General features: G+C 42.5%; 2 protein-coding genes across 6 annotated transcripts in view; one reads left to right on the top strand and one right to left on the bottom strand.

Annotated features, from left to right (window-relative positions):
• cdh23 (cadherin-related 23) overlaps positions 1-15,284 on the top strand; it is a 189,346-nt gene that overhangs the window by 141,476 nt on the left and 32,586 nt on the right. The window contains exons 22-37 of the mRNA XM_039621895.1: positions 1,282-1,471; positions 1,771-1,916; positions 3,683-3,902; positions 4,298-4,450; positions 4,647-4,760; positions 5,294-5,442; positions 9,196-9,256; positions 9,684-9,832; positions 9,972-10,107; positions 10,748-11,136; positions 11,515-11,616; positions 11,772-11,774; positions 11,947-12,096; positions 12,707-12,835; positions 13,647-13,775; positions 13,928-14,155. Of these exons, the coding sequence (XP_039477829.1) occupies positions 1,282-1,471; positions 1,771-1,916; positions 3,683-3,902; positions 4,298-4,450; positions 4,647-4,760; positions 5,294-5,442; positions 9,196-9,256; positions 9,684-9,832; positions 9,972-10,107; positions 10,748-11,136; positions 11,515-11,616; positions 11,772-11,774; positions 11,947-12,096; positions 12,707-12,835; positions 13,647-13,775; positions 13,928-14,155 (2,448 nt within the window). The remainder of the gene's footprint in view (positions 1-1,281; positions 1,472-1,770; positions 1,917-3,682; positions 3,903-4,297; positions 4,451-4,646; positions 4,761-5,293; positions 5,443-9,195; positions 9,257-9,683; positions 9,833-9,971; positions 10,108-10,747; positions 11,137-11,514; positions 11,617-11,771; positions 11,775-11,946; positions 12,097-12,706; positions 12,836-13,646; positions 13,776-13,927; positions 14,156-15,284) is intronic.
• LOC116318580 (uncharacterized protein C10orf105) lies at positions 5,638-11,002 on the bottom strand. Of its 5 annotated transcripts, XR_005615379.1 has the most exons (5): positions 10,870-11,002; positions 9,628-9,824; positions 8,498-8,716; positions 7,797-7,944; positions 5,638-6,656 (listed from the first exon to the last, which is right to left on the bottom strand). XR_005615379.1 is itself a non-coding variant. In XM_039621893.1 (3 exons), the coding sequence occupies exon 3, from the start codon at positions 6,642-6,644 to the stop codon at positions 6,141-6,143; it is 504 nt and encodes a 167-aa protein (XP_039477827.1). In that variant the 5' UTR covers positions 6,645-6,656; positions 7,797-7,944; positions 10,870-10,958; the 3' UTR covers positions 5,638-6,140. The 5 variants fall into 5 exon arrangements, 4 of the variants coding, with proteins under 4 accessions (XP_039477827.1, XP_031593486.1, XP_039477828.1 ...); XM_039621893.1 differs by lacking the exons at positions 8,498-8,716; positions 9,628-9,824 and having other exon boundaries at positions 10,870-10,958; XM_031737626.2 differs by lacking the exons at positions 8,498-8,716; positions 10,870-11,002 and having other exon boundaries at positions 9,628-9,765.

Below are 15,284 nucleotides of genomic sequence, written 5' to 3'. Positions count from 1 at the left end.
CAGTGAGTGTAATTAAGGGAGTCCAATTGCTAATTAAAATGTAGCCCGCAGTCATACGCAAAGCAAATTATTCAGCTTCTAGGCAGAGAAAGAAGCAAGAACCCATCTCGCAGTGCAAAAAAAAGTGAAATGAAGAAATGGTGGGGAAAAAGAAATGGAAGATAAGCTTTGCACTGCTAAAATGTTGCCACTTTTTCCTAATCTCTTGTAGTTATTCCTCAGTTGACTTCTTTCAGGGTGCATCCAGCAATGCACTGCATACTGTATGTGCACAGTGGACAGACACAGTTGCTCCTCTGACCATTTTTCAATAAATCTGACCACCCAGGCTTACAGTCCTGTAATTGGCCCCAGTGTAGCCCTGGCCCAGCCAGTGTTTCCATGGTGACAAGAGGCCACCTGCTGAGTCCTCCTGGAGGTGTCCAGTGAGCCGATGAATTTGGCCGCTGTGTCCAGTGCAAGGATCAGCCCACTCAAATCTCAGAGAACCCCACCATCAATGCTGCAGCCTCTATACACACACACACCGTAAGCCTCCTCGAAGATCGCCTTTCAAAACAATATTCCCTTTTCTGCCACTCTGCAGTCAGACGAGGACCACAGTTCAATAGACAAGGCTAATATATTTGCTCTCCATCTTTTAATGTGCTCTGCTCGGGCCAGAATTGATCAGTTCAACGGGCCCCGGCCAGACACTTCTCCCCGTCTTATATCACCTGCCTTTGTCTGTGCAGTTGCTAATCAATGAGGCTCTGAGATGCCTGCCTACCATGTCCCCTTAATAATTAAATACCTGCAAAACCTTTGTTCCTCTAATGACCAATTAACCAGTTTCCAGCATTTTTAGTCAGCGCTTTGAATAATTGATCAGCTCTTTAAAAATCAGCCTGTGCTTTAGCTGGGCTCCCGGCTTCGTGCATTCATCACCCATCGCAACTCTGTGTCACAAAATGAGACATTACTATTTTTCTTTTAGCTGACTGATGTGTTCGAAAAGTTGAAAGGAATTGTACACGATGCTCAGCTGCTGTTATTCTTTTCCCTCCCTCTATGTTCCTCCTCCTTCCTCTTCCTCCTTTCTTTTTTCACCAGAAAAAATTCTGTTGCAGATCATCCCTTCATCTTTAAATTGTTTTTGCAAAGTAAACCACTAATTTAGCTTTTTATATATCTCTACATGTGTGTGATATATGTGTGTATAGTAAACGCTTTTGAGGAAGCTGTCTAAAGAGCTCAAGCAAATGAAAGTAAAGGGTTTTCTTTACTGGTTTCTGTGTCCAGGTGTTGGCAGTGGACCCTGACAATGGGGAGAATGGGACAGTGATATACAGTATCAATCCAGAAAATCCTTTCTACACCATCAACAGCAGTACAGGGAAGATCCGCACCAGTGGGGTAACACTGGACAGGGAAAGCACAAACCCCAGGGACACGGTTCTTATGAGGACTATCGTCGTGTCAGCTGTCGACCGTGAGTAGTGTGTTACAGTCTGATTTTGGTTTGCACTTGTAAAATGCTCCTATTAATTACAAGGGATCCAAAAGCAAGCTTAAATTGTAATGTGTCATTATCACATTATAGTTTTCAGTTCTCAGCGATGAGCCTCTTTCTCCAAGCCTCATTCCTAAAGTTTTATGTTGACCATGAAACCCTTTACGGTGGCTAATAAACTCCTTTGACCATGAGATATGGTGTGTGTGTGAGTGTGTGTGTGTGTGTGTGCGTGCATATAAATATATCTTTATCTATCCCTTTGGCGCCCTCTTTAGGTGGTACACCTCCACTGCGTGCATCAGCAAGCACCACAGTATTTGTCAACCTGCTGGATCTCAATGACAATGACCCAACCTTCCTTAATCTGCCATCTGTGGCTGAAGTACCCGAGGGACTTCCCATTGGATCCTCATTTTTTAGGGTAAAATAAAAGACTGTGGCTTTGTAAAATTGCATTCCATTGCATTTTGGGGTTTATTTCCTAATGGCCTCTTAATGATTCCCATTTCCCTTTGCAATTCCCAGGTACTTGTAGCTTTTTTAGATGTCTACAATGCTGCCTTCTGGTAGTGCAATCCCCTCTATTTGGACTAATTTCCCTCTCTTTGTTACCATCCGACTACTGGTACTATTGGTAAATCCCGCACTTAATGGTGACTTGTGCTACTGGCTTGAAGTTGGCCTCCAGACACAGTCATAAGCTTTCTTGTAGTCAATCCATTGAGTATACATGAGTACAGGTTTTCTGAACATTTATAGCATAGTGAGGTCCTGCAATCCAGTCTCAGTTCCAAAGAAGTTAGGATACTGTGAAATGTAAATAAAAACAGAATTGCATTTAGAATTAGACATTTTGAGTTTGATGTCAGCAACACATCTCGAAAAAGTTTGGATGGAATCAACAAAAGATTGGAAAAGTAAGAGGCACTAAACAGAAACAGCTGGAGGAACAACTACAACTACTGATGAGGCATAAAAAACAAGAGGGAGAGTTTCCCAGAAGTAACAATAGATAGAGATACACCCATGTGAAAAAATTAACTCTACAAGTTGTGGAAGATTTTCAGATGAATCTTCCTTGATGAAAACTGAAAATATCAAAATCTAAAGTGCATAATATCATTAAAAGATTCTAAAAATCTGTGCAGTCCATGATCTCCAGGCCTTCAGACAGGCCTGCATTTACAAGGTTCATTCACAAATGCAGGTTAAACTCTGTCGTGCAAAGAAAAAGCCATGTGTGAACATGCACAAACACTGTGCATTCTCTGAGGCAAAACTTTAAAATGGACTGAGGGAAAATGGAAATCTGTTCTGTGGTCAAACTGACTGAAATTTGAAATTCCTTTTGTAAAACATGGATACTGACTCCTTTGGAGTAAAGGAGACAGGGACCATCCAGTTTCTTATTAGTGCTCAGTTCAAAAGTCTGCATCTCTGACGGTATGGGGTTAGTGCCTATGGGCTTGGCAGCTTGCACATCTGGAAAGGCCCCATCAATGATGACAGGTATATTCAGGTTTTAGAGCGACACATGCTCACATCCAGGAACGCCTTCCATATTTCAGCAAGACAATACTAAACCACAGTTAATGCCATACAACAGTACGGCTTTAGAGCAGAAGAGTGCGGACAAGATGAAAAATCGTGAAACATCATGAATCATAATGAATCATTTTGAATCATCACAAGCCAAAAATAGGACAAAGAATACTCAGAAGTCTTGAGCAACAACAATCTTGCTGCTCTCATCAAATTCAAAATGAGCTTATACTTTCTTTATAATGGTCAATTTTAACAGTTTAAATATTTGTTGTGTTTCCTGCCTTTTAATGTAATTAAATCTGGGATTCATTCTGTTTTTATTTATATTTTCTGTCCCAAATTTTGTGAAATTGGGGGGGGGTTTTAGTAAGTGCTATCCAACTTTTAAGGGAGGATTATATTATCACCATATTTAGTGAAGATAGGTGATGACAGACAGAAACACAAAGTCCTAAAGGAATTTCTCACTTTTTTAAAAAACTTGACTGCCAAATAACACTGCAACACTGAATAATAAGTTTTAATCAGTTAAAATAAACATCATTTAACCACATTTTATTCACCATCTGCTATCTGTTACACTGTGAGTAATCTTCTATGGGTTTTCTTTTCTCTGTATCGCTTCCTCTCTTTCTTCTGTAGATCCAGGTTGAGGATCCTGACGAAGATAAGAATGGTTTGATTACACTAGCATTACAGATGGGAATGCCTCGCCTCGACTTCTACCTGAACATCTCCACTGGCGTCCTCACCTCTTCGGCAGTCCTGGATCGCGAGCAGATCGGACAGTACCAATTGAGGATAATTGCATATGATGCAGGACGGTTCCCTCGTACCTCTACGTCAACCCTGACTGTCATAGGTGAGACATTCAGATTGAATTTACCTTTGCTTTCTCTGAAATTACCCTAATGTGAAAGATGAAAACCAAAATAATGACTGTTTTTTGAAATAATAAAGAGTTGCTTCATTATGGCAAATAGCCCACCTCTGATTTCTCAAACATCTGCTGAATAAAATGCTGCCACCTGCTGGTGGGATTTGAAAAACCCCAAATGGGGACTGGGCTGATTGCTCTGGATGTGATTGAAGAAGATTGGAAAATCTGCTGCCATTAGTCAGAGAACAGCACACCTGAGCAAGAAAGGCAAAAAGAAAAAAAATGTACTACTCACTGCACCACCCTGCTGCCTTTATTTGTCCTCATGTACATCTATCCGTGTGTCCTCGTGTCTTTCTGTGTGTGCCGTGCGTCAGTTCTGGATGTAAATGATGAGACGCCCACCTTCAACCCTCGCGTGTACAATGTTTCCCTGAAGGAGAGTGTCCCTAGAGACCACACTGTAGCCCGCCTCAGCTGCTTTGACAACGACGCGGGTCTCAACGCTGAACTTAGCTACTTCATCACAGGTCAGAGGTCACAGTGGGAGGTGTTTTTCTGTGTTCATGGGTTACAGTGTTTTAAAGTCATGGGAGACTTTGTGTGCCATCCGAACCCTCCTTCCATCCATCCATCCATGCGTGTGAGAGTTTTGCATGTGCCTTTTACTACGTACAGATATTAATTCGCTTAATTTCTAAAATTGTGACTTCTTTTCATTTTTAGATGGTAATCAGGATGGTAAATTCAGCGTGGGTTTCAGAGACGGTATTGTTCGGACAGTGGTCGGTCTGGACAGAGAGACGCAAGCAGCGTACACTCTGATCATAGAAGCTATAGGTGTGTCATAAATGTATTTTTCAAATGATGCAAAAACTTGATCTTTTATCTTTGTCATTTTTACATACTGTGTGTTTATATATATATTTAAATAATGTGGTTTATCTTCAAAGCTGCTCTTGTTTGCCTGTGCATGCATGATAATGGTGTGAGGAAAAAGAACTGCCTGCACATCTGCAGTGATTTCAGACCATTGCTCAACTGCCTTTGTTCCTGTGTGAAAAAAAGAACAAAAACTCAGAGGTTTTCCTGTTTTGGAAAGCATTGAGTGGGGGTAGCTTATCTGCTGAAGAGGCCAGAGACGCCAGCGCTGGGAGAAGAAGCGGAGATAATGTAAAACTGTGCACATTGTCCTCATTCAGCTGGAAATGACCCAGTTTTTAATGAGCCAAGTATATTATATAAAAAATCTCTTTTAGGAGGATTAATAGATTATTTAGTCTGTGTCAGTGACTGTGTCTGTTTCTGTTATCAATGTCTAAAATTGATGTTAACCTTGAAACTGATGCAAACGTGTTTGTTTTTGCACATAGACAACGGTCCGGCTGGCAGCCGAAGGACAGGCACGGCTACCGTGTTCGTCGAGGTGCAGGACGTTAATGACAACAGACCCATCTTCCTCCAAAACAGTTACGAGACCAGCATACTGGAAAGTGTTCCCCGAGGAACAAGCATCCTTCAGGTGAAAAACACACATGCCCACACACACACACACGCTCATATATACTGCAAAACACATCCTGACAGGAATGGCACTTTTAGCGAATTTAAAACTCAAATTTATTTCCTTAAAACACACCGAATGAGTTACAGAGTGATCTCTTTTTGGCTTGGGTTGCATTTGTCTTGTCAATACAGGGAGTCCCCCATAATCTGAGACTAGCGTGACTGTCTTAATGTGTGTGAATTTCCAGATGGATGGGTTTCGGTGCATCAGAGCAACAAGAGTTGTGATGTTGGGTAGTGATGCTTGTCCCCAGACGTTGAATTTGAGTGAAAATATAGTAATAGACTAAAGTGATATTCTGTCATTTGAGGCTTAATTTTAGCCTCCAAGTCGTTTTGCTGGTGTCTTGTGTTAAAATTTTCTGTATTGATTTCTTTTGCTCACTGTAAAGTCACTTGTGACTATAGCACAGAGCTGTGATGAAAAAGATCACCTGGGATCCAAACTTCGACCTGGGATCAGTAAGAAAAATGGGCTTTTTGATTATCTACATTTTAAATACTTTTCCTGTGTTTTGTACCAAACTTCATCCACCTAGCATTCAAAGAAGGTTAAAGAAATACTATAAATGCACTTTTCACTCTCTCCTGGTATTAGTGATGTTTGCTGCACCGTTTAGGTAACAGTCAATCGTCCTTCAGGTGCTCTTCAAGTCAGATTTCGGTAACATAGTCAAATAGACAAGGCACAGTGATGTGGGGTTCTCCGCTGGCCTCTGGCTGTGTTGTCTGTTGAGTTGGAGGCTGGGGAGCGTGTGTGCTCTCGCGCTCCTGCGGCCTGCGATGAGGCGGCCGTCTGAAGGAGAGATTGTACGAACGCCGATACGAGCCCAGCCTCTTCCACACCTTCAGCTGGGGCTCGCTGGACGTCCTCCTTCTACGAGTCAAGCTCTCCCCCGGCCCGCAGTTCGCCTCAGAGTCCCCGTCCTGTTCAGAGGGCCGGCACACTGCCAGGAAGGCTGCAAACCCTGCCAGCAGCAGCGACAGCCCCAGCACCACCATGATGGTGAATTCTGGGTCGTGGATGTCTGAAGAATAAGATGGGGGCTGTCGAATGGTGGCAGAGGTGGCAATAGTGGTGGTGGTGAGGGTTGACAGAGTGATGTTTTCTGTGTTAGAAGTAAAGGTGACGTTGGAGTCCGGATCAGTGGTGTTCATATTGTCTCGGTTCTGGAAGGAGAAAGCTACATTAGTCAGGATGTTTCAGAGATTGTGTGAGTGTTGTTTTTAGTCTATTTGGCTAATTTTGGTTTATGCGTGTATGTGGGTGTGTGTGTGTGTGTGTGTGTGTGTGTGTGTGGTCAGCCTCCATCAAAGCGCCATAACAGCTCTCTTGACATGCTTGCGTTTCGCATCTCCAGCCAAGCCTAACTTTGCTGACTAGGTTTATTTTAGGCCTATTCTCATGTTTTTGCTTAATTAGGCTCATACACTCAAGAGCTCATTATACACAATGACACACATGCACAAATATGCATAGAAACGCCTGCATGCACAGCCAGATGCAGAGACTGTTTGGCATTTGCGGCAATTATGTAGCTATTAAATCAAGGACTACAAAACAGTCAATGCTTGACAGGCTTTCCTCAATGTAAAACAAATTGGGTTTATTAAATTGCCCTCTTGTAAAATGCAAGGAACCCACCTCTTCTACCCCAGTCTCCAATTACCCACCCCCGTCCCTCCCTCCCATCTTCAGCATAGTAACATTTGTAAATGTCATCGTCCTTAATTCAGTGGAGACAAAGCATGGCTTATCGGTTTAAGGGAAACACATTGGGACGTGAAATTATTTTTAAGACCAAATGCCAGGAAAGCTGTGAAAAGGCCAGTGGAGCAGGATGGCTCGTTAGAGAGTCAGTTCATTAGTCAGCGCCTCCAAGCACATACGCCGCACTCGCATACATGCACACACACACACACACAGATGGCTATTCAAACACAAACTTTCTTTCTTACCCACACATATTGTAGCTTGCACATATTCGTGATTAGACGCGCTGTTCTTAAGCTCGGCAGCCTGGCTCTAAGGTGCTCTCCCTCTGTTTCTCCCCACATTGTTGCTCCTCCAGATCTGACTACTCAGCTAGTTTTGAAACCAACAAAACTTTTTTCTAGCACGCCTTGTTTGTCAGATTCACATTTGCAAATTTAACTGACTGTGCATGCAGTTTCTCTAATAATTAACTTGTAGTAGAAACAAAATGAATTCTAGCAATATAACATCTCCAGTTTTTCAATAATTTACCGTTGTGGTAAATTCTTAGCAATTAATATTGACGCTGAAATCCCTTGAAAATATATACTCACGCTGACACTTTGGAGACTTTAAAGCAGAACTTTGCTTCGTTCCAGTAGTTGAGGTCAGATCTGTTTTGTAGATCCACACTTTGTAGCTGCACGCTCTTGTTTTTCCCCCCTCAAACTACGGCTTTTCCCAGAAACAGAGGGGGAAACGCTGGGGAGGAAGAGGGGAACAGGGTTGAAAAGGGGGTAAAGTCTCAGGAACAGCATCACAGAAGTAATACGTCTCAGCTGCTTTAATGACAAGGAGCCAAAGACAATAAAATATTTTGTCAGTCACACAGAGCCTTGGTATTTAAAAAAAAAGCTGCGTCTACACCACACAATTGCACTTCCAACATCTGGCTCCGCAATGTAGTCTTGCACTTTCATGCACCCCCTTTTATGGACCAAGTGGTGCATTCCACTGTGTAGTGCCCTATTCATCACTCACCAATCTGACCCCCAGCCACTTTTTTTCCTCCCGTCTCCCCCTCCCCTCCCCTCCTCTTTCTCCTCTCCTCCCTACATCTCTTTATAAAACTAATGAGACTGAAGTTGGGCCCCTCTTCACAGAGGGAGTGAGCGCGAGCAAAGGAGGACACACAGGGCAAGACAGAGACCGCGAGAGTGTGGGTCTCACTATATGCGTGCACCTGACTGCACATGTAAATGTGCTTGAATGGGCGTTTCTTCTGTGTGCAGTTAGGTCTGCACTTTGTAGGTACCTCCACAGATTTTGACACATTCACAGAGAAGCGAGGTGTGACATAAAGTCGGCCTCATCCAGTGCCGGCGACGATGCGCCTCTCTGGATTCAGAAAGTCAGTCATATGACATGGCCCATTCACCAGCAGCCCAATATGTTTCACTGTTTATCTGTGTACGCTGTGGAGTCTTGCTGTCTGTGCTGGGATTGGCTTTTTTGGGTGTTTCTGGCCATCTGCCTGTAACACACAGAGAGAGAGTTTATTGCTGCCAAGCTACGAAGAGGTTGTTGTGGCAACAAGACACTGGGCACCCGGCAATGTGTGGTGCATGGGATAGTATACAGATTTCTCCCTCTGCCTTGACAATTATTAAAAATGCATATGAAATGTTCTGTCTATCATCGGAGAAAGAGACTAGAAAAACTGAGATGCTCAAACCTTGTGGTAACCAAATCCAACTGTTTAAGTCTGTCCTGATTTTAGTTATGAACAATAAGAGCTCTCACATGAAGTTGCAATAACTGTCATCAGACTATTTTTTTTAAAAAGCGTGCCATTGCCAATTTTAAAGCAAAAACAACTGCAGAGCTGTTTCCTTTCCCGGAGCTGGTTTGCTTTTCCATGTTATTTAGTATTTAAGTTCAGTGATCCTGTGCAGATGTTTTAAGGAAAATGCAGATGTCTTCTTTTTGTTTTTTCATTTTTGGTCTGTAAAGGTTCAAGCTACAGATGCAGACCAGGGAGAGAATGGGAGAGTCCTGTACAGGATCCTCACTGGTAAGTGTCGCAGTCCTTTAGAAAACCTTTGCACGTGGTCATCCTGCTCGCTGATTGAATGTCTACAGGGCTAAATACTGTCTTAAAAATGTGATGGCAGCTTTGTGAAGATACGATCTTTAGAAAAATGTTGACATAATAAAATTGTCAGAGTTCACTGATTTGATAATTCCTCTTGGTTCCTCTGCTTTAGCTTTACTCAGTGTGTATGAGTCAGGTCTTGCCAAAGAGTCAAAGTACCGGTGATGACGGGCTCTTTAAACAAGTTGAATTTGCCGTGTCAGCAAATGAAATGACCCACGACTATAGTGGACTTCAGTAAACCTAGGTTAAATGTGCATTTTTGTTCAGGTCTCTTGGCTTTGTCTCACCTTCCCTTTCTTTCACTGTCTCTCTGTCTGTGCACTCGTTTTTGTGATGGATGCAGGGAACAGCAACAATCTGTTCAGTATAGACAGAGACACCGGACTGGTCACAAGAGGCCTCAGAGCTCTGGACAGAGAAACCAGCAGCTCCCATATGTTGGAAGTGGAGGCGTACAACAGTGATGAGGGCAGCATGAGGAGCTCTGTGAGGGTGAGAAGCAGAGAAACCACAGCCAATGAAAAATATATTATATGTGCATTATAATCAATTTGTGTGGAGGTGAAATTATTGTCTTTTATGTGGCTGTTTGATATATTTATTTAGGAAATATGAACCGTCTCCTCCTCAGGTGATCATATACGTAGACGATGCCAATGATGAGGTGCCGGTGTTTACCCAGCAACAGTATAACCGTCTGGGCCTGAGAGAGACCGCTGGCATCGGCACCTCTGTGATTGTGGTGCGTGCCACTGACCGTGATACCGGTAAGTCCAGTTTCAAATATGGCAAGAAAAAGGAATGTTTGATTCCAAGTCTTTTTAATAACCATTCAGCATCAGGTTTTCTTCATCTAACACCAAATGGAAATACATATTTAGCTGTGCTATTTAGCATAGCTTGTGCCTTTGATCATCAGCTTGCAGATCAATAAACCTAACACTAGTGGGTGCCTCCACAAAGAGGACAAACCAACCTCTTCTTTATTTTTTTTTCCTCTGGTTTTGTAACTATGGTGTGCACGAAACATCGCAATTGGCATTTAAATCACTACTTCTGCTCCATGGTACAAACTTCCTCTTATTCACTTCCCGTCGGGTAAAGTGTTGCTTAGGCAGCTTCTGACGCATCTTGTGCCGTGACATACATTTTCCAAAACATTAGATCAGGATCAGGCCTGAAACCGAAATAAACATCATATAGCCAAAAGAGCAGCGTTGACAACTGTGATTAATAAAAAACAGACTCGAGGAAAAAGGTTGCGTTTTGTAACTATAGCTTCACCGAAACAATGTTACAAACTTTTAAAGTTGTTATTCTTAGTAACAGTAGGTGGGGGGAAAAACACCTTTTTATTATAAGTTGTTTTTCTTTTAAATGACACCTTTTTCCTCTCTTGCTGTCCAGGTGACGGTGGAGCCGTCGCCTACGCCCTTGTATCCGGCTCAGACCGCAAGTTTGAGGTGGACGTAAGCACCGGCCTGGTTACCACTGTGGACTACCTGGACTACGAGACCAAGACCTCCTACCTCATGAACGTCTCAGCCACCGACCAAGCTCCGCCGTTCCACCGCGGCTTCTGCACCGTTTACGTCACGCTACTTAATGAGTTGGATGAGGCCGTGGCCTTCTTCTCCGCTGGTTACGAGGCGTCGCTTCGTGAGAACATCGCCACGGGCACAGAGGTGGTCCAGGTGCAGGCGCAGTCTGCCGACAACTTGAACCAGCTGAAGTACCGTTTCGACCCCGACACGTCGCCCGCAGCTCTGGCCCTCTTCAAGATAGACAGCGTCACGGTGAGGGAGAGGTCACTGATGATTTGATCACAATGTGCATGCCTTGTTTTCGTGTGTGTGTACTTCAAAGGCTGCGCCTACCTTCCGTCAGATATGCTTCATCCATTAACCGCAATGCGACTCAGTAACACCTCATCCCCGGTGATTTAGGCTAACACTCGTGTTGCTGTATGACTGTAAGCTGATCAAAGTGCTTTAGGTGCTTTGAAGTCATTTGATTCCTCCTTTGATAGATGAGAAATGGGGATTCCTTTGTTGATTTGTGTGATACTTGGTAATTTTCTTGTGTTTGCGTCGCTGTCACACTGGGACTTACATCTTGTATGGACTCTATGACGGTCACGGTATCTGCTGATGCGTATCTGTGTGTTGTTTCAGGGCCGCATCACAGTGACAGGCCTGCTGGACAGAGAAAAGGGTGATATGTACACGCTGACTGTTGTCGCTGATGATGGAGGACCCAAAAAGGACTCTACTGTGGTACGCCCCTTTGTTGTGAATGGTGTTGTTTCGGGCCTACCCCTCCTATTATTGTGCCTTGTGGATTTATTACTTCATGTGTTTGTGTCTACTCTGGTGCAGAAAGCTTAATGGCCTTCCTCTTTTATTAATTGCATCCCTCATTGGAACTGCAGAAGGTAAGACTTTACGTTCTTTTTATGGTGCCCTGAATGTTAAGTACAACAGTAAATGCGTTTGCTGTGTAACGTGATCATTATGTTTTGTTTGCCCGGGTTTGTTTAATGTTCAAGGTAAGTATTACTTTGCAAATCTGGAATTTAACCTCCATTCGCTCGTACCTCTGTACAGGTGTCCATCACCATTCTGGATGAGAATGACAACAGTCCAGAGTTTGACATCACATCTGAGTATTCAGTCGCCATCCCAGAAAACACACCCAAGGGTAAAAAGGTGGCAGTAGTTCTGGGAAGGGACAGAGATGCTGGTTTAAATGGACTGGTGAGGTTTTTTTTAAAACAGCAGAAAAAAAATTACAGTTCTTCTGTGTGTGGCGCTTAATATCAAATCTTTTACTTTACGTTTTACTGCACTTAACAGCTGACAAAGAGCAAAAAAGATGTTGCTTCCCAAATATGGTGCTTTATTTTTTCACTTCTTAGTTCTTAACACATCCTGAATCAAGTAAGTGTGCTTTCCCGGCATCTCAAAAGTGAATGTGACATTTATAACTTGTGTTTCACTTATTTTAGGTTGTGTATCTCTTAATCTGGCACGAGTACTACAAATATTCACTTCCTCAGACCGCATTACAAGAAGTCAAATTATGCTTATTTCAGTTTCACACTGGCTCACTTAGATTTTGGCATTTTGATGGCCAACTTAAGCTGCCAGAGTCACATTTTCCTGTTTTGCTACTGCCTACTGCGCAGGTTGTGGACTCTCACTTCTTATTTCTTCATTTACTTTCTTAATATGAAAGAAAAGCTATTAAAAATACCCACACTCTCATTTTTGGTTGCAGTAAGTAGAAGTAATCATCTGACATTCAGTCAGTGACTGTCTGCCCCCATTTTTCTTTCACTCATTCTGACTTGTTGCTCTTTTTCAGATCAATTTCACTCTGGTGGCAGGCAACATGGAAGATGTGTTCATGATCAAGACTGTGAACAACACTTACGGAGAGGTTTATGTCAATGCTCCTCTGGACAGGGAGTCTGTAGACCGCTATCTACTGAAGGTCAGATTACTATAGTTACCATAGGACAGTTTTTACCTGTGTCTCTTTCACATTCTACACTTACACCTCATCCCTGATTCAGCACAACAATGAACTAATTACTTGTCATACTTTTAACCAACGCGATCGCATGTTGGGCCACACACATAACCCCCCTTTCTGTCACTGTTTAGGAAGTTTAATTAGATATTAAAATCCCTGAAACGTCTCAGTATATAAAAAAGAAGTGAAATTTCAACATTATGTTTCGGTCAGTATGACGCATTGAGGTTAAATTCTAAGAAGCATGTAAAATTACAGAGAAAGTTCTGGTAGCTTATTGCTCAAACTGTCCTGTAATTATAAAACATAAAGTTCTTATTAGTTCGAAGAAAAATCTCTGTGGTGGATTATGAAAAAACATCTTTAACTGTTTAACCGTTAAAGAGTTAAGATAAATGGCAATGGGGGAGGTCTTTCTTTAGTACAAAAGTTCAAGCTCTTACTTCACATTTTCCAAGGCCATCCAATGGCCGGGTTGGAGTATTTGCTGGGCCGATTCTGGCCCCCGGGCCTTATGTTTGATGCTTTTAATTTAAAACCAAATAGACATTTTTTGACACTGTTGTTCTGTAGAGACAAAAGGCACAAGTGTTTTTTCATTTACTCGTCATGTTTTAATATTATTGATGTTAATGAAAACAGATTTTAATACAGTATTCAAAGTGCATGCATTTCATTTATTTATTCTCTGTGGGGTTTAATGCCAGGTATCAAAATGCATACTGAGGCTTGTGTTCTAATACCCATCAGTTCACATGTATTGTTTTAGGTCCGTGCCACTGACAATGGCTCGCCTCCCAGACACACGGACCACTCTCTCACCATCAACATACTGGACGTTAATGATAATGCGCCTGTTGTTGAGAGCCAGAGGGGCTACAACGTCAGCGTGAGTGAGGTAGGGATGCACTCAACACACGATCTAAACTAAGCAAGCCAGTGATGTCAGTGTATACAGAAGTATTTAAGTATTGAGCTGTTAAGTTTTATGATAGTCTACCACAGACAATCCATAATTTAACAAGGCTTCTTTTTTGATGTATTTTGCAGAACGTTGGAGGAGGTACATCAGTCGTCCGTGTGATGGCGACAGACCGGGACATCGGTCCCAATGCCATGCTGTTTTACTATCTCACTGCTGGAAACCAGGACCTGACCTTCCGCATGGACCGAGTGACCGGAGAGATGGTGACGCGCCCATCCCCTCCCGATCGAGAGCGCCAGGCCGAGTACCGACTAACGGTCACCGTGGAAGATGACGGCACGCCACCTCTGTCGGTAGGGCACAGCAGTAAGCATGGCATTACAACAGTGCTGCCAACATACAAAATACTCTCAAATCACTGAGACTATTGAATCTGAATTCATCAGGATGATAAATAACTAACCATTTTTTGTGTTTGTAAATGACATTACATCTTATGCACAGTGGTGCAGTGGATAGCCTCACAGCAAGAAGGTTCTGGGTTCCCAAAGACATGCATGAGGTAGACATGAATAGTTCTGTCTCTGTGGGCCACATTTACTAACACGTAGCGCTGCCGCAATCTGGGTTGTGACGTAAATAGTACTGCCAGGCGTCACAGCTCAGTGGATGAAAAGAATGTGTTATTTTTGGCACATGATATTAAAGTAAACTCACTGCATCTGTGTTGGGAAAACAAAACACAAACTAAAACTGCCGACGCCTATGAGCGCTATTTGGGGATTTGCAATTTACCCTATTTTTTAAATTGGACTCATGTGTTGGCCCGGAGACCTGTTCAGGGTCTACCGTCCCTCTTGCCCTATGATACCGAGCTTACACTCCAGCAGTATACAGACAGATGGGTTATTTTCAGTGTACTAATAATGGATATAAGCTCTCAAATAACACATGTAAGAGTTATATTTAAGAAATAGATGTTAAAATAATAACTGGGAAATATACTTAAATGTAATTTCAAGGTGAGTTTCAGGACAAATGATGATGATGAATAAAGTTGAGTAATGCTGGTGCCCAGAAAAAGGTCATTAAGAGGATTCAGCATCTTATACATAACTCTGTTTTGATCGTACTTACACTCTTGTCCAAGACATGGGTTCTGTTGAGGTCTGCTTAATGCTTTCTTATCTGCCTGACCTAATTAAGGCACAAATATGGCAAATATAAAATACAAGAAGACAAAAATATAGCGGTTTCTTGATATTCTCTTTAAGCTAAATGGCTTTCATTTCGTCAAAACGAAAGCCACAATTCACATTTCTTCTTTTCCCCTTTGTGTGCTTAGACAGAAGGAATAATGTACAGTACTGTATGAGTCACAAATGCATCCATTGTCATGCAACTTGTTTTGTGCTATAAATTTACTTGTCTGCACATGGTTAATGCACCTCTTTTTAATGCATTGTATAAATAGTCAATGTA

The sequence above is a fragment of the Oreochromis aureus genome, linkage group 13, assembly GCF_013358895.1.
Source record: "Oreochromis aureus strain Israel breed Guangdong linkage group 13, ZZ_aureus, whole genome shotgun sequence".
NCBI lineage: Eukaryota > Metazoa > Chordata > Actinopteri > Cichliformes > Cichlidae > Oreochromis > Oreochromis aureus.
The sequence above is the reverse complement of the archived record's forward strand: the minus strand, read 5'-3'. Positions and strand labels throughout refer to the sequence as shown.